At 54.1% G+C, this 22,969-nt stretch overlaps 2 protein-coding genes across 3 annotated transcripts; one reads left to right on the forward strand and one right to left on the reverse strand.

Annotated features, from left to right (window-relative positions):
* The first annotated feature begins 4,904 nt into the window (after positions 1-4,904).
* Positions 4,905-13,497, forward strand: DOK4 (docking protein 4). The gene is made up of 8 exons (XM_008068026.2): positions 4,905-5,325; positions 9,563-9,670; positions 9,820-9,934; positions 10,214-10,333; positions 10,427-10,616; positions 11,493-11,631; positions 11,793-11,916; positions 12,017-13,497. Exons 1-8 carry the CDS (start codon positions 5,260-5,262, stop codon positions 12,133-12,135), a joined length of 981 nt encoding a protein of 326 aa, XP_008066217.1. The 5' UTR covers positions 4,905-5,259; the 3' UTR covers positions 12,136-13,497.
* On the reverse strand, positions 13,445-21,597 carry POLR2C (RNA polymerase II subunit C). Of its 2 annotated transcripts, none has more exons than XM_008068025.1 (9): positions 21,423-21,597; positions 21,203-21,252; positions 18,706-18,774; positions 18,501-18,553; positions 16,114-16,242; positions 15,659-15,710; positions 15,269-15,437; positions 15,039-15,113; positions 13,445-14,438 (listed from the first exon to the last, which is right to left on the reverse strand). In XM_008068025.1, the coding sequence occupies exons 1-9, from the start codon at positions 21,506-21,508 to the stop codon at positions 14,294-14,296; spliced, it is 828 nt and encodes a 275-aa protein (XP_008066216.1). In that variant the 5' UTR covers positions 21,509-21,597; the 3' UTR covers positions 13,445-14,293. The 2 variants fall into 2 exon arrangements, with proteins under 2 accessions (XP_008066216.1, XP_021573220.1); XM_021717545.1 differs by having other exon boundaries at positions 14,282-14,438; positions 15,035-15,113; positions 21,423-21,589.
* Between the last annotated feature and the right edge of the window lie 1,372 nt (positions 21,598-22,969).

The raw sequence follows: 22,969 nt of genomic DNA on the forward strand, positions 1-22,969 counted from the left end.
GACCCTCGGCGGCTCCCGCCCCTGGGGCCCCGGTCACTTCCCGGACCTGAGGACTCCCCGCCCCGCGGGACCTTCCCACTCCGGTTCGCGGGGCTCCGAGACTCGTCCGCCTGGGCGCTGAAACTCCCCGAGCTCTCCCCACCCTCAGCCCTCCTGTTCAGGGAGCCGGCGTCGGGAGATGCCCTCGCCCGCACCCACGCGAACCCCGCCGGAGCAGCGCGGCCCCTGCGCCTCCTGGGCCTGCCGTCCGGAAGGGGCATAACCGGCCCACGGCGGCTTCCAGCCTCCTCCCTGCTTTCCTGCTCGCCCAGAGCTTCCTGCGCTCTCAACTCCTCCAAATTCCTAGCCATTGTTTCCTCTCCCCCCTTGGGCCCCCTCTGCCCCCCCCACCTGCATAGGGGGTTTCTACCCAGACCCTCAACTCTCCGCCGGCTGCCTCCTGTCCTTGAGCCTTTCCCTGCTGGCCCGAGGTCCTGTCCACCTTCTCCCCGTGGCCCCCAAAGCCCTGGGTCCAGTTAAATGGTTCCTGTCACCACCAAGGAGCATGAGACGGGGCTGGGCACCTGGAGCAAGGGACTCCATGCAGCCTGCCTGCCCCCAGCTGTGGTGGCCGGGCAGTTGGCAGGAAGCTTGGATGGAGGGTGAGGGGTCTGGGAGCTCGGGCAGGCTCCACCATGGCGGTTAGGGCCGGGCTTGCTTAGTGCAGATGCTGTCGTGGCCCCTTTCAGAGGGATGTGGCCCCAGCCGGGCCATTCCTGTTCCCCCCTACATCCCTCCCTGCCCTGTGGGTCCCAGGAGCTGGATCCCCAGTGCCCAGTTGCTTGCCCCGCTGCGCCTGGGCACTGGTGACCCCTAGCCCTTCTCCCTGTGGCAGGGCAGCAGGGCTGGGCATGACCTCATCCCACAACCCCAGCCAAGGTGGGGCTGCCGGGCCAGGCCTGGACACAGTGTCAGCAGCACACTTTTTCCTGAGGCAGCTTTGGACCAAACTGGCTCTTGGGCCCAGCTGGTCCTCTAGTAACGACAGTCTGCTGGCCATGACAGCCAGCACGGGGGCGCAGGGGGTGGGAGCCCACCACGCTCATGTACCCGTGGAAGCTGAGCCGCTTCCAGCCACGTGGATGTTGGTGGTGGTGAGAGAAAGGATGTGGAGGGCAAATCCTGGAAAGAATTACGCATTTGGTCCCCCAAATATTGAGTGCCTACTCCCCATGAGACCCCATTCTTGGATCTGGGATGGGGCTATTAACTAGACAGATGGAGGTGGACTAGCCATTAGGGAGGTGACATTCTAGATGTCTCTCAGTGGCCGAGTAAGAAATGGATAGACGAGGATCAAGAAAATCCTCTGGTGGTGTGTGTGGCGAAGAGAGTGATGCTGAATGTTGTGAGAGAGGCTGACCAGCGGGTGCCTTTGGCTAGAATAGTCAGGGAAAGCCTCTTGGAGGAGGTGGATGAAACGGTGCAATGAACCTTGAGACCACGTGAGGTGGGAAACAGCAAGTGCAGTGGGGTTGGGAGCTTGGCATGGTTAGGGGTGGGCAGGGGACAGGGGGAGAACAGAGTGGCACAGCACTAACTTTCCTGGCTTGAGTGGCTGGAGAGCTGTGGCTGTTCACATGTCCCTTCCTCCCACTATTCCTCCCTGCCTAGTTGGGTATTTGGTCTGTCTTTGCCACCCACCTGGGATGAGACCTGCAGTGTCTGGGGTGGTGGCCCCTTGTGGGACTTTGGGTGGGGGCTATCCCAGCTGTTCCCTGATAATAGTTCCATGGGGTGTGGGGGAGGGGGCCAGTCCAGCAGGCGATGGGAAATGTCCCTGGTGCTGCAGAGGATTCCACAGATGGGATCTTTGCCGTGGGATGGAGACAGCCAGACGACAGTGAGATGGTGTCCAGGTAGGGCTGTCCCTGAAGCCCTGATAAGATCCGATCCTTCGGGGTGGGAAGGCCCAGCCAGACAGGCGGCTGCTCCGTCTCAGTCATTGGTTAAGGCCTCAGCGAGTGGTGTTTGTTCTAGAGCCAAAGCCTCTAGGCAGAATCCAGGTGCAGGGGAGGAGTGCTTGGAGTGGCTGCCCCATGGCACAGGTGGGCAGGGAGGGCCAGGGCGTCTCCCTGCCCCCTCCGCACAGGGTACCTGCCCTTCCTGAGGAGGGGAGTGTTTCAGAACCTGGCTCTTCTCTGCGAAGGAGCTGTGTTGGCCTGGCCCAGGTCAGGGGCTGTCTCTGGTTGAGCAGCAGCACTGATGCCCTGCTGGGAGGAGACATGGGGGCTCTTGTCCCCTACCCTGACTAGAACCTTAAGAGGGACTGCAGAACACCCTGCTTGGCTCTTCTGGGTACTCAGAGCACAAAGGCCTCGTGTCCAGTGCTGGAGAAGGACCCGGGACGTCAGGTCCTCTGGGATCAGCGAGCATTCTTCCAGGCTACAGCCCTGAGGCTGGTGGTGGCTCAGAAGTGAGGACAGTGGCCGTGGCCTGTGGGGCCTCAGCTGCCCTCCACTTCTCCACGCCCATCAGGCTTTCACAGGCTCAGCTTGGGGCCCCTCTCTTGCTGAACACAGTGCAGTCCCTCTAGGGGATGACTTCGTTCTGACCCCACCTCCTGTGACCCCATTGCCTGTCAAATTTGCAGGTCCACCTGTTGGCCCTTCCCCTTTCTTTCTGACCTTCCGAAACCTCCTCTGCCATACCATTTTGGGTCCTAGGCTGGGTCTTGCTTTTACAAACATCATTAGGGATGGAGTACGGCCAGGGCTCCCTGTGACTTGGGCCAGAGTAAGCTGCCAGGACTTGGCCACCTGGGCTTTTCCATGAAGGTGCTCTTCCTGCTGGGTTATTGCTGTGGGGCTGATTCTTAGGCCTGGAGGATGGGGCAGGATGGCACTGCAGGGACAGACACTGCAGGGACACTCCTGAGAGCCTGGGACCTCAGTCCCTAGGGGGTTGCTGCTGGGAAGATGACTGATGAGCCCAGGAAATAGCAGGCCTGCATTGGACAGGTAGAAGGCTGGCTTCTGGTGAGTTCACAGCCCTGTCTAGGCAGCAGCTCTGGGTCCAGAGTGGCAGATGAGTGTCTCATGTATTCATTTTCTCATTTAAAGTATGTGGATTTGTTCTCTCTCTCTTTTTTTAACTGATGGGGAAACTAAGGCACAGAGACGTTAAGTGGCTTGCCGGGACTCCAAGTGGATTCACGCTCCTGGCTGCGCCATGTCTGAGCCGCCTTGCATGAATCCAAAGGCTTCTGAAAGGCTGTTCTGAAGGGGCTTTCCTCACTGTGGACCCACAGCCAGGGGCCAGCCTGCTAGTCATCTTGAAGGGGAATGCTACAGAGCTGGTCCTTGCTCTGGGGACAAGGCAGCCCCAGAGCCAGGCTGTGGAGACAAGCTGGAAAAATTGACCCATCTCTGCCAGAACCCAGGTGCAGCAGGGCTGTTAGGGTTCAGTGATGGGACCAGGACCCCAGACCAGAACTTACAGAAGAGGAGACTGCCTAGGTCTGCCTAGGTGTGGGAGAGCCTGGGACCCAAGGAAGCTGGGATGGAGGTCCTGACGGGCAGGAGGGGAGCTGAAGGACTGGAAGGGCAGGTGCCACAGGGGAGCGTTGCCCTCCCTGTCCCTCCGGTGCTGTGTGCACACTGGGGTAGTCCCATCTGTTCCTTGTTAGGACTCAACAGACAGGCCTCCAGGAGATTAATTAATGCCAAGCTGCCGGCACATCCAGCAGCATGCACGCCCCAGGGCCCCATGCTTGAGCACAAATACCCAGCTGACCCCAGCCGTGCTGCTCCACTCCTCCCTCTGATCCTGAAGACACAGCCCTACCCACGGCTGGATGTCAGAGAAGGCTCGGGCGATGGTGGGCAGCCGGAGATGGCCGCAGGACGTTCTTCCCTGGGGCTGGCCTGTGCTACCCACCCTGGAACTTCTCATTCATCCCTGGCTGTACACAGACTTGCCGTGTGACCTTAGCCATGTGGCTTACCCTCTTTTCCCATCTGTAAAGTGAAGGTGTTAGACTGGGTCTTCAGGAGAGCCCCCTCGAGTCTTTGTGATCTGTTGATCTGCCTGATTTGGGTGGCCCTGCTGTCCCCCCATTTCCTGCTCCATCTTAGCCTCCCTTTGGTGCCCCACCTGTCTCCTGCCTGTCTTGGCTGGGTCCTGTGCCCCAGGCCCTGGCTAGTTCTCCTGTAATTAACTCCTGCCCATGCTTAGGACATGGAGGCCTGCTTGTCCACTGAGGGCCCGGGCGCCACCCTCACAGACTGGCCAGTCTTCCCAACTCTGGCGTCTGGAAGCAAGGCGTCTGCTTTCACAGTGGCCACCTCCAGCCGGCCCAGCACATTCCTCAGGCTTATCTGGAGGCCCGCCCCACTGGACTCTGCCCTCCCACCCAGGAAGCAGCACCCGGAGGAGCTGCTGGAGAGTTCCAGAGGCTGGGAGCGGGGCCTGAGTGGGCTGGAGGTGACGATCCTCAGCCTGCCGTGTGTGGCTGGAGAGAGGCAGGTGTGGGACCGGTGGGGCAGAGGGGCTGGGGGCTACCAAGCTCACGAGGCAGATTGTCTCTAAGCCTTGCAGAGGAGCGTGGGGTCCACTCAGACACCAGACTCTGGGCCATCTCCGGGGACTCCCCTCCCCCTCTCTGGGAGGGCTGCCCACCTTCCCGCGGGAGCTCCTGTGCCCGGGAAGGGTTTTGCTCTTGGCAGTTTGCCCTACATTTGCCCCAAAGTTACTACAGTTGTTAGGGACACAGGCCTAAGTAGCTCCAGACCACCTCCCTTCCTCAGCCCCCACCTTCACCACAGGAGCCGGAGTCAGCCCTCCCAGGAAGGGGTTAACTGCCAGCCCCAGCCATGAGGGAGGGGACTGGGCTGGACCATTTTCCTCGCGGCTGCCTCCACCTCGGTTTTCCTGAATGGTTCTGCCGTCCTGGGGTGGGGAGAGAAGGGAAGGAAGAAGGGCGGGAGGAGGGAGGGAGGGAGGAGTGTGGGAAGAGGAAGGAAAAAAGAGAGCGAGACAGCGAAGGGAAGAGAAAGATGTCACTGTCTCTAATCTCCCTGTCATTTTTATTTCCAGCAGGCGCCAGTCGAAGGAGCTGCTAGAACAATGCTGAGGCGGGCGAGGTGAGGAGCCCAGCACGGCAGCCCCAGCCCCGACGGAGCGTCTGGAACAGGTGATCGCAGGCGCCGGAAACCCAGGCACCTGGGCATCCCTCCCTGTCTCCGCCAGGCCCGGAGCCCCAAGGAAGGGGGGGAAACCATGGCGACCAATTTCAGCGACATTGTCAAGCAAGGCTACGTGAGGATGAAGAGCAGGAAGCTGGGGGTGAGCCACCCCGACCCGCGGTGGGGGCCTGAGGTGGGATGGGCACTGAGGACTGTGGGAGGCTTGGCGAGTCCTGGGCAGGCCAGTGCCGGATGGATCGCGCGTTGTAGAGTGAGGCTTCACGCCAGCGGGCTGCCGGCATGTGCCTGGGCTGGGCTCTGCCTGCTGCAGCCCCCGCCCCACAAGCCTGGCTGGCATCCCAGCCGCTGGGCTAGTGGTGGCGGCGGCAGCGTGGCCGATGGGCAGGCAGCGTCCCTGCCATTGTTGAAGTTGTCGCCACGGCAGTGGAGGGCTGGAGACGCGGGCTGTGCCTGAGCCAGAGCAGGTGCTCGCTCCTCCTAGCCTCCTCTCCTCTCGGAGCCTCCTCTCCGCTCCGAGCCTCCTCTGCTAGACTCCTGTCCTCACGGAGCCTCCTCTCCGCTCCTTGCCTCCTCTCTTCTCTGTAGCCTACTCTTCTTTTCGTAGCCTCCTCTCCTGTACAAGCCTCTCTGTTGCCTCTCCTTCTCCCCACAGTCCCCTCTCCTCTCCTAGCCTCCTCTCCTCTCCTAGCCTCCCCTCACCCAGCCTCATTTTAAGTATACCCTCTCCCTTTGCTTCCCACTGCTTTCTGTGTGCAGACATTTGTTGTCTTTTTGGTGGTGGTTTCTAATGTTAAAGAGGTGTTTAGAAAGGAGTGCATTGGGTGGGTGGTGTGAAGGGCGCAGAAGCTGACATGTCTGTGGTTTCTAAGTGAAAGCTTCAGCAGAATGGACCATGGCTCTGGGATGGGCTGCCGGCCTCCAAGTTGCTGGCCGTGGCGCCATGCTTGTTTGGGACTTGGCCCTGAGCTGGGGCTTGTAGTGGTCATAAGGACATCACCCTTTCCCACCCTGTAGACCCAACTGCTGAAGACCCCCCAGAAGGCATGAGCAGGGGCCCCAACTTCATGATCCTGGTGAGACTGCCTGAGAGCTACCTCTGTTCCTCTGGCAACCAGCCCCACCCACCTCCCCCATAGGAAGGAAAGCCCTGGCTGCAGGTGGCCCAAGTCTTGTGTTTGACCCAGGACTCCTGTCCCACCCTTTTCTCCCTTCCCCAATGCCTTGATGGGGCTGCTGGGCTCAGGCTGCTCAAGACTTCCTGGTCTGCCTGAGTGGAATGGGGGAGATGAGGAGGAGAGGAGCAGGGATCTGATGCGGCCCCTCCGTGTGCCTCACCCAGGCTCCTTTGGGGGCTGTTCAGTCCAGGCAGAGACTGGCAGCCTTACTGCTAGGTGGGTGATCACTGGAGCAGGGCCAAGCTGGTGGGCATGTTTGGAGTCTTACCTGGATTTGAATTTGTAGCCCAACCTGGGCCCCAGCCTAGGCAAGACTGGGCCCTGGCAGACATCAGCTGCTTTGCCCTTCCTCTGAGAGAGGGATCAGCCCACTGACATGAGCACAGAACAAAGAAAGAGGCTGAGGCTGAGGCTGAGGTAGGGAGACCAGGGGAGCAGGAGCCCAGCTTCTAACATCACTCCTCATTCCTATGGCTCTGGACCTGTCAAGTCCCTAGGGCCCAGCTGGGCCAAGGCTCTGTCCTGGGCAGAGCATGCCAGGAAGGCACTGGGCACAGGGCAGCCACTTGGGCTCAGTATCAGACCTGTTCCAGAAGGAGACCAAGTGGCTGCAGGTGGGCACAGCCGGAGAGGGGTGATGGGTGGGGTGTGTCCAGGCCCCATCAGGGGTCCACCCTCATGGAGGGAAGTCAGCTTCCCTCTGCAGACCTGAGCTGGCTACCCCTGATGCCAGGGGCTGCAGTCACTCCCAAGCAGCCGCCAAGATCAGCCCACATAGGTAAGGGGGGAGGGCTGGAAAGGGATCAGGCACAACCTCCCCTACCTGCCAGAGCTTCCTTCCTGGCAGAGCTGTGGCGGAGTGTTTCTGAAGCACTGATCAAAGCCCTGAGAAGTGGGGAGGAGGGCCTTGAGCGCGTGGCTCCCTGGGGCTGTGTGAGTGTGCATCCTGTAACTAGGCAACCGGGTGCTCAGGCCCCCGGGCCTCCTGCCCCACACTGCAGGCAGCACAGAGCCCACCCTGGCAGGGTGTATCTGGGTCGGCAGCATTCATTCATCCGTCCATCCCTCCGTCCATTCACTGTCCCTTCATGTGGTCATTCACTTGTTTGGCAGAGCTTTGTTAATGAGGCTGCCAGGATACCATGAGATTCTAAGCGTAACACACAGCATCTGCCTTAAAGGAGCTCTTCAGCTGAGCGCTGAGGGCCGCTGTGATGCAGGTGGACAGAACAGGGCTGAGCCAGGGTCAAGGGTGTGGGGGCAGATGAGCCTCCTGGGGTCCCAGATGGCAGCCACACATGGCTTCTTGGGATGGGGACTTCCTAGGCCCACTGCACCCTGTGACCCTGCCTGCCAAGGGCCTGGTACACCCATGGCAGGGCAGGGCTGAGGAAGGAAGGGGTGGGACCCAGAGGCCCCATAGCCTCCTCTGCTCTGGGCCACCCAGTCTCCCTACTGTTTGCTGGTGAGAGGAACACAGATGTCCAGGGAATGGACCCTGCCAGGCTTCTGGAGCCTTCCGCTGAAAGGATCAGGTAAACCCATCACAGACTTTAGACTGGCAGAGAGCCTGGGACAGGAGGGAGCTGCTATGAAAGGAAGAGTCACGGCTCAGACAGGAGGTTGGGGTCTCCCCCAGGTGCCTGACCAGCCCGTTTGTCCCTGTTGCCCTGGAGAAGGGTCATCCCCTCTCCTGCCCTTGCTCCTTGTCCCTTGGGAGGAGTCCATGAAGCTGTAGAGAACTTGGGTGGCTTAAGGCAGCAGTCCCCAACCAACCTTTTTGGCATGAGACTGGTTTCGTGGAAGACAGGTTTTCCATGAACTGGAAGTTGGAGGGTGATCATCCGGCATTAGATTCACATAAGGAGCGTGCAACCTAGATCCCTCGCATGCGTAGTTCACAATAGGATTTGTACTCCTATGAGAATCTAGTGCCATCACTGATATGACAGAAGACAGAGTGTTGCTTGCCCACTGCTGTGCTGCCCAGTTCCTCAGGCCATGGACCGGTACCCTTCCATGGCCTGAGGGTTGGGAACGCTGGTGTAAGACACAGGGCACTGGCAGTAGGACAAAGAGGGAAAGCGCCATGCTGTGCAGTGACCCTGGTTCCTAGCTCTGCCCCTGCACCTCTGACACCCTCTGGTTCCCCAACTGCAACAGAAAAGTGACCATGGCCCCTTATACGCCAGGGCTGACAAGAGAATGAAGAGAGGGGGCAAGAAGACTGGGTACAGTGGCTCACGCCTGAAATCCCAGTACTTTGGGAAATCGAGGTGGGAGGATTTCTTGTGCCCAGGAGTTCAAAACCAGTTCAACACAGCGAGACTTTTTTTTTTTTGAGCTGGAGTCTCACTCTGTTGCCCAGACTGGATGGAGTACAGTGGCACGCTCCCAGCCCCGGCAGCCTCAACCTGCTGGGCTCCAGCGATCCTTCCACTTCAGCCTTCCAAGTAGCTGGAACTACAGGAGTGTACTACCGTGCCCTGCTAATTTTTTGATTTATTGCAGACATGTTGCCCAGGCTGGTCACGAACCTGCAGGCTCAGACAATCCTCTTGCTGTGGCCTCCCAAAGTCTATTTTTTTAAAAATGAGAGGGCGAGTGAAAGCTCCTGGAGACAAGAGTGGGGGTTACCAGCATCAAGCACCCTCACCTGGCTCAAAGAACAGGGGGTGCGGAAGTGTGCAGGCAGTCAATGGGCAAGGGTCTAGTCCCTCTTCCCAGGAGCCCTGGCCAGACGCCATGTGCAGTGGACCATGAGAATCAGCTCTGCATCTAGACAGCCTGCTGTAAATACCAGCATCACCACTTATTAGCTGTTACTAAATGTTGTGGTGCCTGACTTTCCTCATCTATAAAATGGGGATGATAGTAGAACTGACCTCAGGTGGCCCTGAAACTGTGAGGAGTGCTTATTATCACATCCAGAGCTGTGCGCACAGTGAATAGTAACTCAGGATGCACTCTTGGTGGAACAGTGTTTCAGAGCCAACCAAGAAGCGACTGCCTTTTCTATTTAAGAAGGGGCCCTCTCTCCCAGGGAAACGGCACTGCTGGTGACTCCCCTTTCCTGGTTTCCCCAGGGCTCCAGGAAGGCTGGACGGCATTGCCCCCTATGGCAGCCATGGGCAACTGCAGGGCTGTGGCTGGGGTGGGAGGGGTCCAGGGAGGCCTGATGCCGGTCATCTCGTCCCACAGATCTACCGGAGGTGCTGGCTGGTGTTCCGGAAGTCCTCCAGCAAGGGGCCCCAGCGGCTGGAGAAGTATCCAGATGAGAAATCAGTGTGCCTCCGAGGCTGCCCCAAGGTTAGGGGACCTGGGCCCTAGCTCTCACTCATAAGCAAAGATGATTTGCTAAGAGTCCTGAAGTGTGAGCACACCCTTCTGGGGGTGGCAGGGCTGTGGGGGATGGAGAGGGAGGTGTACTAGCCTGGCTGAGTTCCTTGTTGTCCCAGGTGACTGAGATCAGCAATGTCAAGTGTGTCACACGGCTACCCAAGGAGACCAAGCGGCAGGCAGTAGCCATCATATTCACTGATGACTCGGCACGCACCTTCACCTGTGACTCAGGTCAGGCACTGAGGGGCAGGTCTCTATCTGGACTTCCATGGGCTGGGCTTGGCCAGCCATCCAGCCAGGAGGAAGCAGACAGGGCTGACCCCGGGTACAGATGGTGGTTGGGACAGTGGGGATGCCTTTGAGGGAGCAGGCCCAGGATTGAGTGGGCAGGCAGGCAGAATCCAGTCCTTGCCCTCTCTGCTTTGCATGGTGGTATAACTCTGGCTGAGACAGGTGGGGTGGGCTGCTGGGAACCCCTGAGCTGGTGGCACAAGGTACCCTTTTCTTCAGAGCTGGAGGCAGAGGAATGGTACAAGACTCTGTCTGTGGAGTGTCTGGGGTCACGGCTCAACGACATCAGTCTGGGAGAGCCTGACCTCCTGGCCCCAGGAGTGCAGTGTGAGCAGACAGGTGAGGCCTGGCCCCAGCCCTGAGGGTGGGAAAGGGAGGAGGGGAGTTGGCCCCAGGCAGGCATCCTGGGCCCGTCTGTCCTCTCCCACTCAGATCGCTTCAACGTCTTCCTGCTGCCCTGCCCCAACTTGGACGTGTATGGCGAGTGCAGGCTGCAGATCACCCACGAGAACATCTACCTCTGGGACATGCACAACCCCCGTGTGAAGCTCGTCTCATGGCCACTCTGCTCGCTGCGCCGCTATGGCCGGGACGCCACACGCTTTACCTTTGAGGCCGGCCGGTAGGACCCCTCGCCTCCCCACCCTGACCCACCGTGGTCATGACAGTGGCTGCCATTCACTCCGTGTTAGCCCTGTGCTAGGAGCTAACTTTATTTACTGACTTAGCAATCCAGAGGGAAATGTGATGTTCCCATTTACCAGATGAATAAGTTGAGGCTCAGAGATGGTGCCCACAGCAGCAGTTCAGGCGAAGCTGTTTACCAAAAGTGAAACTGCTTGGGCTCTAGTCAGATGCTGGAACTGGCTCTTTTTTCCCCCCTTTACTATAAACATGTGGGATACAAGTTGGGCTTAGGTACATAAGTAGCCTAAGTGCAGGTGAAGTTTGGGCCTCCAGCTGGTCCTCACTGCCCCTGGTTTACGATTAGGTGCCCTTAGTGATGTTATGTGCCCCTAGGACAGGCTCTTGCTAGCTCTGTGAATGTGGACCTGAGTCTTGGTTTCCTCATCTCAAGTGGGGATAATGAAGGCACCTGACCTCACAGGATTCTGGGGAGGATTGGGTGTCCTCTAGCTGAACTCTGGAGGTAGCTTGCCTAGAACAACTCTGTATAATCCTCTGTATAGTCTTATTGTGTTACTTATCTCCTATATGCCTCAGTTTCCTCTGTCGTCATGGTTTGAGACCATGCATAATGAAGAAACTATTAATAGTACAAAGACCATCGGGGTGGTGGGGAAACAGAATGGGTTAATGCTTGTCAAGCATTTGGACAACCAACTGGCACAAAAATGCTCAGCATGTTTGTGCTGCATGGTTGGACACCCAGACCACAGCTCGACCTGTCCTTGCACCCCTGCCTGGAGGCATCCACAGCATGTGGTACAGGAGGGCCTGACCAAGCACATGCCCTCTGGGCTACCTGTGTCTCCAGGATGTGCGATGCTGGAGAAGGGCTCTACACCTTCCAGACACAGGAGGGAGAGCAGATTTACCAGCGGGTCCACAGTGCCACCCTGGCCATTGCCGAGCAGCACAAGCGGGTTCTGCTGGAAATGGAGAAGAACGTGAGGGTGAGGCAGGGGTGGCTGTCCAGGGGCCAGGGCGTGGTGGGCAGGAGGGCCCAGTGCCGGGGCCAGCCAGCGAAGTCTCCAGCTATCCTGTCAATGGCAGTGGCAGGCATGGTCCTGGGTGGGCTGCTCACTGACGGGAGGGTCCGCTGTTCCCCCCACAGCTGCTGAACAAGGGCACAGAGCACTACTCGTATCCCTGCACACCCACTACCATGCTGCCCCGCAGCGCCTACTGGCACCACATCACGGGTTCCCAGAACATTGCCGAAGCCTCTAGCTATGCAGGTGAGTCGCAGCGGTGCCCCACACCTGCCTGCCCCAAAGCTCTGTGGGTAGGAGTCTTTTGACCAAGATATGATTTTTGCACCTGCTTTTGTGCCCACAGGTGAGGGGTATGGGGCAGCCCAGGCCAGCTCAGAAACAGATCTCCTCAACAGATTCATCCTGCTAAAGCCAAAGTCCAGCCAGGGGGACAGTGGCGAGGCCAAGACCCCATCCCAGTGACAGCAGTGCTAGCAAGCACCGGTGACCTGCTGGGGCTGCCTGTTGCAGGGCTGGCTGCAGTGTTCCGTGGATAGCCTGGAGGGGCTGCTGGCCAAGAGCCTGGAGAAAAGGAGCAAGCTGCCACCTCCTTGTCCCCAAGGGTGAGGCTGGACCACAGCTAAGGGCTGGCCACACCACCTGAGCATGTGAGGGGCTGGAGCTACCGTGGGACTATATACTGTTAATGAGTTTAATATATATGGCTTACGACATATTCTATATTAATGAGATTTCCCCCCATCCTTCCCCGCCAACACATTTTTAAATCCCATGACCAGGCCACAGTCAAGGCTGTTTTTGAGTATGAGGGCAGCTGTTTCCCTGTCCTCCATGGTACAGCCCTCCTGCTGCCAGGGCCAGAGGAGGGGACAGTCAGAACTTGAGGCTGGCACTGACTGTTGGCTTTTCCCAAGCAGCCCAGGGCCAAGACAGCAGGTGGCCTCTCAGTTCCTCTGGGCCTGGCACGGCACAGGAAGGATCCCAACTTGCACTGCGCTGCTCGCCAGCCTCACACTAGGAGTGCTAAACAGAGGTGACATCTGGTTGCCGCCTCAGGTGAAAATCTGGTTTTAAAATGTAACTTCTGCACAGGTTCCTTCCGGCTTAGCAGGCTGGGAAGATGCCCTTGGGGTGGGGTGCCAATTACCTCAGCCATGTGGAGGAAGGCTAGAGAGTGTTCCTGCCCCAGGGCCAGGCCAGGAGGGAAGGCTGCAGCCGGGACTGCTGTGGGGAGCACCCCTGCTGACCCCTCCTTCACTGACCAGGGATGGACACTGCCCAAGGAGCCCCTCCGCCCTGTGTTTGACCCACCCTATGGCCAGCCAGAAGCACTCAGAAGACCTCCCATTCCCTCCTCCCCACATGGTGCTGAGGCTCCCTGCTGAAATGCAATTAAAGCAATTGATTTTCTAGTGCTGGTATTTATTGACTACCATGCAGAAGGGCTATCTTTCTATTCACATCAAACCTTTGGTTGCGTGTTTTGTTTTTTGTTTGTTTTTAAAAATACTTCAGGGTTATGATTTGTGGGAACAGACTTTCTTGTAAATAACCATTGTTCAAGTTGTGGCAGGAGGATGATAAAGCAAGAGATCCCTCCCGGAGGAGCCCAGGAGCCAGGGAGATAGCACAGCCAGCTCGCTCTGAATTGACCCAGGGCACGACCACCCAGAGGGATATGCTAGCCTGAAGAGGGGTGCTGGGGTCCAAAGGCTTTGGGGAGGGAGGAAGAGCTGGCTGGCTCAGCTAAGTGGCACGATGACGCATGAAGGAGATTATGTTGTGCTCTTTATTGCCAAAAATAAAACACTTTTAAAAAGACAACTACTGTTAATCAATAAATATCCCTTCCTTTCTGTACTGGATATCTGGTTTTCTCCAGACGGTCTAATTAACTGCACTGGGTATGCTCCTACCTGGAAACAGTTCTAAAGGGTCAGGGCCAGAACCTTCATTAGGGAGGACTGAAACATTCCTTATGTGTATGTGGGAGGTCCCTTGCTGCCCCCACCACCTAGACTGAATGATCAGGCTACTAGTGGTGAAGGGGTTCCTAACTCGTGAGGAGAGAATGAAATACTGTGTCTGTCTGTGGGGAGAGGGGACACTCGGGGTCTAATGGTGGTCCCAAAAGATTACTTCTCAAATTAGGGACACCTGGGAATTTGAAGTGCCTGCTGGCCCTGGGGAGGACTGAAGAGTGGTTTGTATGCCCCCTGAATAAAGGTGGTGGCAGTCAATCCTCACACCAGAAAGCTAAAGGTACAATGTGGAGAGTCCTCCTTTTGGACAGAAAGGGTTTCAAGTAAAGAGCTGGAATAACCAGGGAAGTCCAGCTGGATCTCAAGAGGGAAGCAGCGTGGCCCCCTACAGGCATGTTTGGAAACAGGATGGCAGGCATGTGTTGGGTTCTGGGGGCACTGCTGACAATGAGCAGGCAGGGCCATAAAAAAACTATCCTGCTTGAACACCAGTGGCATCCCTGTAATCTATCCATGACCCCCTTCTAGTTGGTACTGATGAACTGCCATGATCTCAGAAACTCAAAGAGTTTCAAGCAAGACCCAAATGCAAAGCTGCCGGTTTCCATTCCCCTTTTTGCTGCAACAGGCAAGTTCAGCTAGTTAATGGTTAGTACGTCACTCTGGATCTCCTGGCTTAACTGAGTCTGTAAATCACTCAGCTTCTTCTTCAATTCGGAGAGGGCTGAGAGGACAATGGTTTCAGGACGCAAAGAGCCACAGGACTCCACATTGTAGTAAAACCTACAAGGCAAGAGTCCAGTGAGAGCCCTCACAAGGCAGGCTGGCCAGCCTGAGCTTCGGCCATGGATAGCACTTTCTCCCCTGGGTCTTGACTCTGTTCCACCAAGAACCTGACCTTGGCCCAGCTTCATCTAAAACCTCAGAGTGATTCCAACCCCCTTTGCAGGATGGCAAGGAGGCCACGTCCACCTCATAAGGTGTTGTGAAAATCCTAAAACAATGGTGTATGTATGTATGCCACAATGAGGAGAAAGTAGATCAAGAAGGCAGTGACCATGAGCCACAGCCCCTTCACGTTCATAACTATAGGACTTTGGTCAACGTTTCTGGCCCCAGCTTGGACCTGAGGTGTCCCTTCTTTGGGGGATGAAAATCAGAACAGGAACAGCTTGGATAAATGGAGCGCTACTCTTTCTCATAGTGACCAAAAGGAGGATAATGACTGGCCCCTGGATGTGCACATATCTCGGGTGTAGTTTAGCAGGCAATGGCCCCTCTTCAGCCCATGAGAACGGGATGCGAGGGAGAGGGACTGCCTAACTCAGGGACTGCACCAAAACCGAACGCACTCTACCATCCCACGCTGGCCCAAGGGCTTACCTCTCTGGCTTGCCATTGGGATCGTAGGGAGCCTGTGACTCGTCCTCATCCAGCTCCGAGTACTCACTCTTTGGCCTGAGGTCAAACACAGGTCAGCACAAGGTTGCTACTGCTGCTTTTAGAGCCCTCAAGTTTATAGAGAGCCTCCTCGTCTCAGTCACAGTCACGAACAGTCATTTCCACCCCCACCCCCACCCTTAATGCCTGCCTACACTCTCAATGGAACATACCATTCCTCGGGCTTGGGGTACACTGTATGCCTCAAGGCGTTGTCTGGATCATATTCAAAAGCCACTCCTGCAGTAGGGTTCCACTTGGCATGTTCCTTGCCAAAGCCCTTCTTAGCATAAGCTCGAAGTCTCAGCTCCTGGCCCTTTCTCAACTTGACGATGAGGATGTCTGCAGGGAGGGGTATGAGTTAGTCAAGGGCCAGGAGAGGGATGGTTCTCCAAGTTCTGATTTGGAGATCCATTGGTAGACCACACACATCTGGAAAAATGGGCCTAGGGCCAATTTCCAAGGACACCAGGCAGCACGAGAGGCTGTGTCTGCTCTACTTCCCTCTGGTCCACATGGCAACAGGTCAGGAAGATGTCTGTACAACCACTCCAGTGCCTTACCATCCTGTTCCACGTAGTCATTGGGGTCATTATCTCTGTTCCGGGATGTCACCTGTAGGGAGCCCAAATAGGCATTTATTAGCTACTCAGCCCCCCAGTCACCTCTTCTGGCAACCATCTCCTAGCACCTCTAGACTGCAATCCATCACCCAGGGAAAGGGTGCCTGAGAAGGCGGTGGTAGAGATGCCTCCTGGGACTCCAACCCAAACTCCATGGTAGGTGATGGTCTTCTCAGTTAAAACAACTCCATGGCCTTTAGAAGGGTCCTTGAGTGACAGCACACAGAACCAACGATGCTTCTGCTCCCCCAAAATCCAGAATAAGCACTTCTGGGAATCAGGTTAAGGCAGAGGGTAACAGGGAAAGTCAACATCTTTAAAGATTGACCCCAACTGGCCCACTTGGAGCCAGAGGGAGAAGAGTACAGGTAGGGAGGATGCTCTCGTGCACTGACCGGAATGACACGAGGGCTGTTGGAGATGAGGTCTCGAGAGGTGACATGTCGGGTCTGGTCTTCATTGCACCGCACGTCGAGGGTGAACTCCACTGAGCACTTGGGGCAGAACTCTTCACACGAGCAGTCCTGAGGCAGGAGGAGAAGCAGGACTGAGTCTATGAAGAGATGGTAGATCCTAACTGACTCACTCCTACCCAGTTCCTTCATCTGTAAAAAGGTTGATCCCAGTCTCCAGGCTCTCATGGGCTGTGACAATCTGTTACACCATACTCATGGGCTACCCAAGTTTAAGGCAACCTATTCACATGTTGGCATCCATATTTCCTTCCTGGCCACTAGCTGCCAGGTTACTGGGAGACACTCTGCTAACATCTCACCCTGGCCCTTGGAGTACTCTCTCTCAGAGAACCGAGGCTATTAAGGGAGAGGAGGATGCTTTTATACTCTACAGTTCAGCTTCCTGTGAACTAAGTAGACCAGCCTGGCAAGGTAACCATCATTTAAAATAAAACAACCCTAGGGAACAATAGCAAAAAGTACTTTTAAAGTTCTAGACTACCGGCCTTTTTCTAAATTAAAAAAAAAAAAAATCCTTTGTCATGGAAAACTTTATACATACACAAAAATGGAGACATGTATCATAAACTGACATCATGTAACCATTACCCAGCTTCCATAATTTTCAGCATTTTGCCATTCTTACAACAACTGACTCCTTCACATGTCAGGGACTATCTGCTGCAGTTTGACATCAGGCAAGAAGAGAGTTACGAGAATGTCATCAAGTAAGCTGTCCTCTCCCTCACCCCAGTGAGGGCAACCTAATATACTTTTGAAGTTTGCAAGATGACAGAGGAGAAGAAGCACTTTGAGGTCGGTCTGCAGTCATACGCAGGTGAGGCAGAAGTCAACCCAGACCCTTGAGACTGAATCACTCTTAGAACTGTGAAATTGGGAAATCAAAACATAGTGGAAGATAAAAATACAAAAAGGCAGTCAACCTCAAACCAAATGTACTTTTCAAGTTCTAGAAGGAGAACTTGAAAGGAGAGGAGTCTTAGATGAAAAGAGACTAAAGGGCTGTAACAACCAAATGAATCCTGACTGGATCAAGAGCGACCCACAAACAACAACAATGAAGGACTTTTGGGGGACAACTAGAAAAAACCTCAACAGATTGAATATAGATATTACAAATAATGCTAATTTTCTTAGGCACAATAGTGTGGTCATGTATAAAATATCCTCATTCTCAGAAGATGCCTGCAACTTACTTTCAAATAGTTCAGCAAAAGTAACAACATATATATGAGAAACAAAGGACATGTAGCAAAATATTAACAACTGCTAACAAGTAAATGGGTGTTCATTATTTAATATTGTCAACTTTTCTGTAGACTTTCAGAAAAAGGCAAACAAAAAGAGGGAGGAACACATCATTTGTTCAATAAACACTAGAACAAAATTTAACAAAACTGCTAAATCACAGGGGCATGCATATCTTTATATAAGATATAACCAAACTGCTCTTAATTGGTTGTACCACTGTCCCCACCAATATCTGTAAAGTTTTGCTTCCTAAAAACAAAAATCTGGAGATGTGACTAGGGCAAAATGTTAAATGTGATGACAAAGTATTAGGTAGGAGCATGGGTATTTGCTATACCGGCTCTACACTTTTCTGTGCGATTCGGTATTTCTTTTTAAAAAATACACATATAAGATATACTAAACTGGCCACTAAAAAATGATGTACCCTTGGGGATGTTAGAAAATGGGTTGACTCAGGACCATCCAAAGTCACCAAGAGGGACCAGTCTCAGGCTGTTATGAATGCCACCTAGTGAAGGATGAAGAGAAGCTGCTCCTACCCCACTTTCTCCTTACTCCAAAGGTTGGTAACATATCATCAGAGGAAGACATGACCAGGAGAAAGGGGTGAGACGAGAAAACCCTGGCCATATTTAACCAGTGTCACCTATGGGGAAAAAGCATGCATGTGGCAGATACCAGTACTCCATCCCTGAGGTGCTCCCTTGTGGTATAGCTCCTCCTCCCCCACTGAGCCTTCTGTCGACTCTCTTAGCCTCCGAGGTGCCTGCCATTGGGAAGAGATGCTCTGGAAGAACAGCCCCACTGTTCAGTACAAGCGGGCATTCTAACAGATACCCCCTCTTGTGTGGCTGGTTAAGAAGGAGGCTCCCTGATGTCCTGAGGCCCTCATCAATCTGAAGTCCCACCAGAACCAAGGACCAAGGCCTGCCTCAGGCTCTGGACAACATCCCCATATTGTTGACCTCAAGGATGTGAGATGCCACTGAGGAAAATTCCCACCAAGAACTGAAGTACCCCTCCAGCCCACTCCACGTAACTACCCGGCATACCCGAGAATACTGCAGGTTGTCCACAATATCATCACTAATGAGGGGAATTAATCCTGCAAGATACAAAAAAGCACTTTAAAGAAGGCCAAATAGCCAAGTCAAAATGAGAACCCTGAAGTCCCCATGGGGATGTGAATGGGGAGAGGCCCCTCCTCTGGCACCAGGCACAGTACCTTCCCTTTAACCTTCCCAAACCTGCACTCACCAAGCCTGTGAGCAATGAATTCATCATGAAGCACAGAAGAGTTGGCATCAATCTGAACCCAGTCAATGGCTAAAAATGAAGGAAGCAGACAGGCAGTTTAGCCATCAAAATCAACTAAAGATTCAGAGCAGTGGCTCCCAAGGTTTAGGAATCACCTGATGCTTACTAAATTGCAGGTGCTTGGGCAAGGCTGCCAGACACTCTGATTCCACAGCACTAGAGCAGGGTCCAGGAACCTGCATTGTATGGAACCACACATATCATACCCATCACTCCACCCATATGAATTTAATACAGGGGGTTCCTTACTCCACATGGGAAAACACTGACTTAGAGAATACCATGGGCGTGGGAACATGCTTCTTTGAGCTGAGTATTTCCATGGGAAGCAATTAAATCTGCTACATATGTCAACACCAAATCCAAAAACACAAACTATTTAGACACCTCAAAGTTAGGGAAAAACCTCACAGAAGCAACACAGACTTATGACCCATCCTCATTATGACTTAGAGACTAGATCACCTAAACTAGCACTATATTATCACTCAATCAACAAATGTTTACTGAATTCCTTTAACGGGCAAGGCATACCAAATATAAAACCTAATCCAGCAGTGAGTTGACAGGATGGTAAGAGCTGTACAATCACACACATCTGACTTAAACACACATTTATTCATTCATAAATAATTATCAGCACATAACTCATTAAATCTTGCAATCCTATGGCACTGGAGCCCCACACCAAATGAGGGACAAGAACACTAGGAATAGAGGTCAGAAGACCAGCCCTGGCCAGGTCCCAACCTGCTTCATCCTGCTATGCTTCCTACTGCTTCCCCAGCTCAAACCAACTAAGGACCATGATCCAAGCTTTTCTGCCCCTTTACTCCCCTGGCCCCTCCCCCCAGCATGCTCTTCCCTCCTCTCCTCCCCCTTCCAATGCAGGTTAAAATCCTTGGAGCTTCCTAAAAACCAGCCTGGCCTACCCTTACTGCTACGTTGTGATCACTCCTCTCTCACAAGACTTTGTTCAGACTTCCCTTAAGACATCTGTCAAAACTTGCCTTGTGTCTTATTTGTGTATGTCTTGTCTCTACCTCAGCTTAGAAAACTCCTTGAGGCAGGGTCCTGGGATGTCTTTGTATTTCTAGCAAGGGTGCTTAGTGTTATTTGCAGAACTGAATCTGCAAAAAAAAAAACGTGGCATTTAGACACAAAATGTCAGGGCTGCATCACGAAGTACAACCCCTTCATTTTATTCATGATCAAACAGACCCAGAGACATGAAGTGAGTAGGCAGAGGGAGGACCAGCACTCCAAGCTGAGTTGAAAAAGTGTGGGGGGTAGTGGGTACACTACAATGCTGTCTTGCTTACTCATCACTGGGCCTGCTTATTTCCTTTTTTTTTTTTTTTTGAGTTGGAGTCTCACTCTGTTGCCCAGATTGGAGTGCAGTGGCCGGTCCTGGCCACAGCAGCCTCGACTTGCTGGGCTCCGGCGATCCTTCTGCCTCAGCCTTCCAAGCTGCTGGAACTACAGGTGCGCGCCACCACGCCTGGCTAATTTTTTTGATTTACTGTAGAGATGAGGTCTTGCCAAGTTGCCCAGGCGGGTCTCGAATCCGTGGGCTCAGGCAAGGCGCGGATTACAGGCTAAGCCGCCGAGCCCGGCTGCTTATCTCCTTAAAAGTCTGAACATTTGATGCAGAAGCTATGACTTGTATTTCTTTTGCCTAACCCAAGTTCCTTGACCTGACTCCCGGAAAGTACACGTGGTATTTCATATAAGTAAAATCAATGCATGAAAACCCCGGAGTGGCTGGAACCAGATCAGGAAAAGATCCTCTAAGGGCCAACTGCATTGTTTCTATGCTTCTCCCGAACTTCTAAGCAAGGTCTACTTGGCATTAGTGTTGTCTGTGGATTCATCTCTCCTTGCAACCTCACTAGGAACTTCATGAGGGCAGAAACCCTATTCTAGACAGCTCTGCATTCCCGGGGCCTACCACCAGGCATGGAACCTGCTCCATAAATGCAGTCGAAGGAACAGACTCATAATAAAGGCATCTGCCACGAAATGCAAGACCACTAACAGGACTACCTCACTTAATGTTACCCTAAGTGCCATTAGTGTCTGAATATTACAGATGACGAAACCACAGCACACAGAAGTTTAATACCTTGCCCAAGTTTCACAAAGATAGTTGGTGAGAACAATATTCGAACCCAAGTCAGCGCACTCCTCAACCCAAGCTTTTCAACAAAGAACACACAGCATACGGGTTTACCTAGGCGGCCCGCGGGAGCCAGCGAGTCGCCAGCAGTGGCCGCTGGGCCAAGGGCGCAGGTCTGATCAAGTCTCAGCACTGCCGCCGTTTTCTCAGCACCCAACCCCCTGCCCCGCCACCCAAGCCCGAGACCAGGACTGAGGGCAGGAGCCCCCAAGGTGTGTGTGTGGGGGGGCTTGCAATACGGAGGCGGGGCCTGCTCACCTATTATGGGCACCTCCGCGATGAAGACCCTCCGAATGGAATTGGCCACCCTGCAAGATGAAAAGCCAAGCGGCGTGAGGGCGCGCAGCCTCAACGGTTCCCAAAGCTGAGACCCTGACACTGGGGACAGCTCTGGAGGGACACTGCCCCCGCCCCCACCCTCATTCCCGATTAGGGCTTGCGCTCCAGAGCCGCCAGCCTCTTCCCTCAGCAGTCTTACGCCAGGTCAGTATTCTCAATGATGAACTTGACATTCTCGTCGGTCAGCTCCGTGATCCGCACCGTAGGTTGGTTAGCGTACGGCATCGCGCCCCCAGCCGCCGGGCTCCTGCGTCAGCCTTGCTGCGCCTGCGCCGCCGCAGCCGCCGGAAGTGGGTGAGCGAGGCCCTGCCACTTCCGTCGACATGGCCCGCAGCGCCGCCTGCTGCTCGGAGGCAGGCACCGCCCCGGCTAGGCGTTTCATACTCGCGAGCTTCACAATGCAAGTTGGCCATGGTGGGGGGGGGTTGGCGAAACCTGCTTATGCCCTTGACTTTCATACTGCAGAAATACTTTGCACTTGTAAACAAAGATGCACGTACAGGTGAACGCTCATAGCAGTACTGTTTGTAATGGCAAAAGACAAACAAAACTGTCCATTGATACAGACCTGATTAAACATACACACAGAAATACCATGAAGGCTTTGAAAAGAAGAAGTAGGCTAGGTGCAGTGGCTCAAGCCTCTAATCCCAGCACTTTGGGAGGCCGAGGTGAGAGGATTGCCTGAGCTCAGGGGTTCGAGACCAGCCTGGGCAACTTTGTGAGACCTCATCTCTCACAAAAAAAAATTAACCGGGCGGGTGGTAGCGCACGCCTTTAGTTCCAGCTACTTGGAAGTCTGAGGCAGAAGGATTGCCTGAGCCCAGCAGGTCAAGGCTGCAGTGGCCGTGAGCACGCCACTGAACTCCAGCCTGAGCAACAGTGAGACTCCAATTCAAAAAAAAATTGACATAAACATGCACATTCATGGAAAACAAAAGTATGCTTTAATATGCATGTATACTTTAGTGTACCTGAGTGATAGGTATACCCTTTCCCATCAACTTTCAAGTCTGGACCATGCACTTCTGACAACTTCAGGAAAAGACAGAGTGTTCTTCAACATAGTGGTCATCTATGGTTCTGTATAGTTGTAATGGTTACCCACACTTACGTGGGAGCTCTTCGTCATTGCATCCCCAATGCCTGGCAGTGTGCAGTATGTATGCTTATGGAAGAATTATCTGTCCCCTAAACAACCTGGAGAGAGGTTTAAATAGGCCTCAAAAAGTGGCAGCTTCTCATACAGAGAAAAAGAGGCCCTAGACAGAACCTAGCAAGAGCTACATTTAGGGGGTGGGAGAAGAGTGTCCAGATGATAAAGAGGAGTTTGCCTTGGCAAGGAGTGACATCTCTTCCTGGGACAGAAAGGCTCAGCATTGAGGTAGCCTTGCTCCACAGCATGTGCCATCACAGTAATTTAAGAATTACGGTTGTCTGCTGAGTGTGGGATGGATGCTATGAAGGGTAAAGGAGAGAATGCAATAAATTTTGGAATTGCTACTATAAAAACATTACAGGGTGTCAAGAGATACCAGGAATTAAGAGAGGTGCAGAAAGGAGCCAGTGGAAGATTTCCAAGAGATCTGAAGTTCGAGCTCCTGACTTCCCCCATATTCAGCTGACTTCAGTAGAAGAGAGTTAAAGCAGGGTTAACCAGACATGCAAAGGGAGCCTAACCAGTGT

Source organism: Carlito syrichta, unplaced genomic scaffold, assembly GCF_000164805.1.
Source record: "Carlito syrichta isolate Samal-C Ts95f unplaced genomic scaffold, Tarsius_syrichta-2.0.1 Scaffold309854, whole genome shotgun sequence".
NCBI classification, from domain to species: Eukaryota; Metazoa; Chordata; class Mammalia; order Primates; family Tarsiidae; genus Carlito; species Carlito syrichta.

Excerpts from the sequence above, each read along its gene's own strand:
- POLR2C (XM_008068025.1), bottom strand. The coding sequence starts at position 21,508 with ATGCCGTACGCTAACCAACCTACGGTGCGGATCACGGAGCTGACCGAC. Across the intron at positions 15,711-16,113 it reads ACAGCCCTCGTGTCATTCCG|GTGACATCCCGGAACAGAGA; the intron begins GTCAGTGCACGA and ends GGCTCCCTACAG. Across the intron at positions 15,438-15,658 it reads TGACTACGTGGAACAGGATG|ACATCCTCATCGTCAAGTTG; the intron begins GTAAGGCACTGG and ends CCCTCCCTGCAG.
- DOK4 (XM_008068026.2), top strand. The coding sequence starts at position 5,260 with ATGGCGACCAATTTCAGCGACATTGTCAAGCAAGGCTACGTGAGGATG. Across the intron at positions 5,326-9,562 it reads TGAAGAGCAGGAAGCTGGGG|ATCTACCGGAGGTGCTGGCT; the intron begins GTGAGCCACCCC and ends CTCGTCCCACAG. Across the intron at positions 10,334-10,426 it reads AGTGCAGTGTGAGCAGACAG|ATCGCTTCAACGTCTTCCTG; the intron begins GTGAGGCCTGGC and ends TCTCCCACTCAG.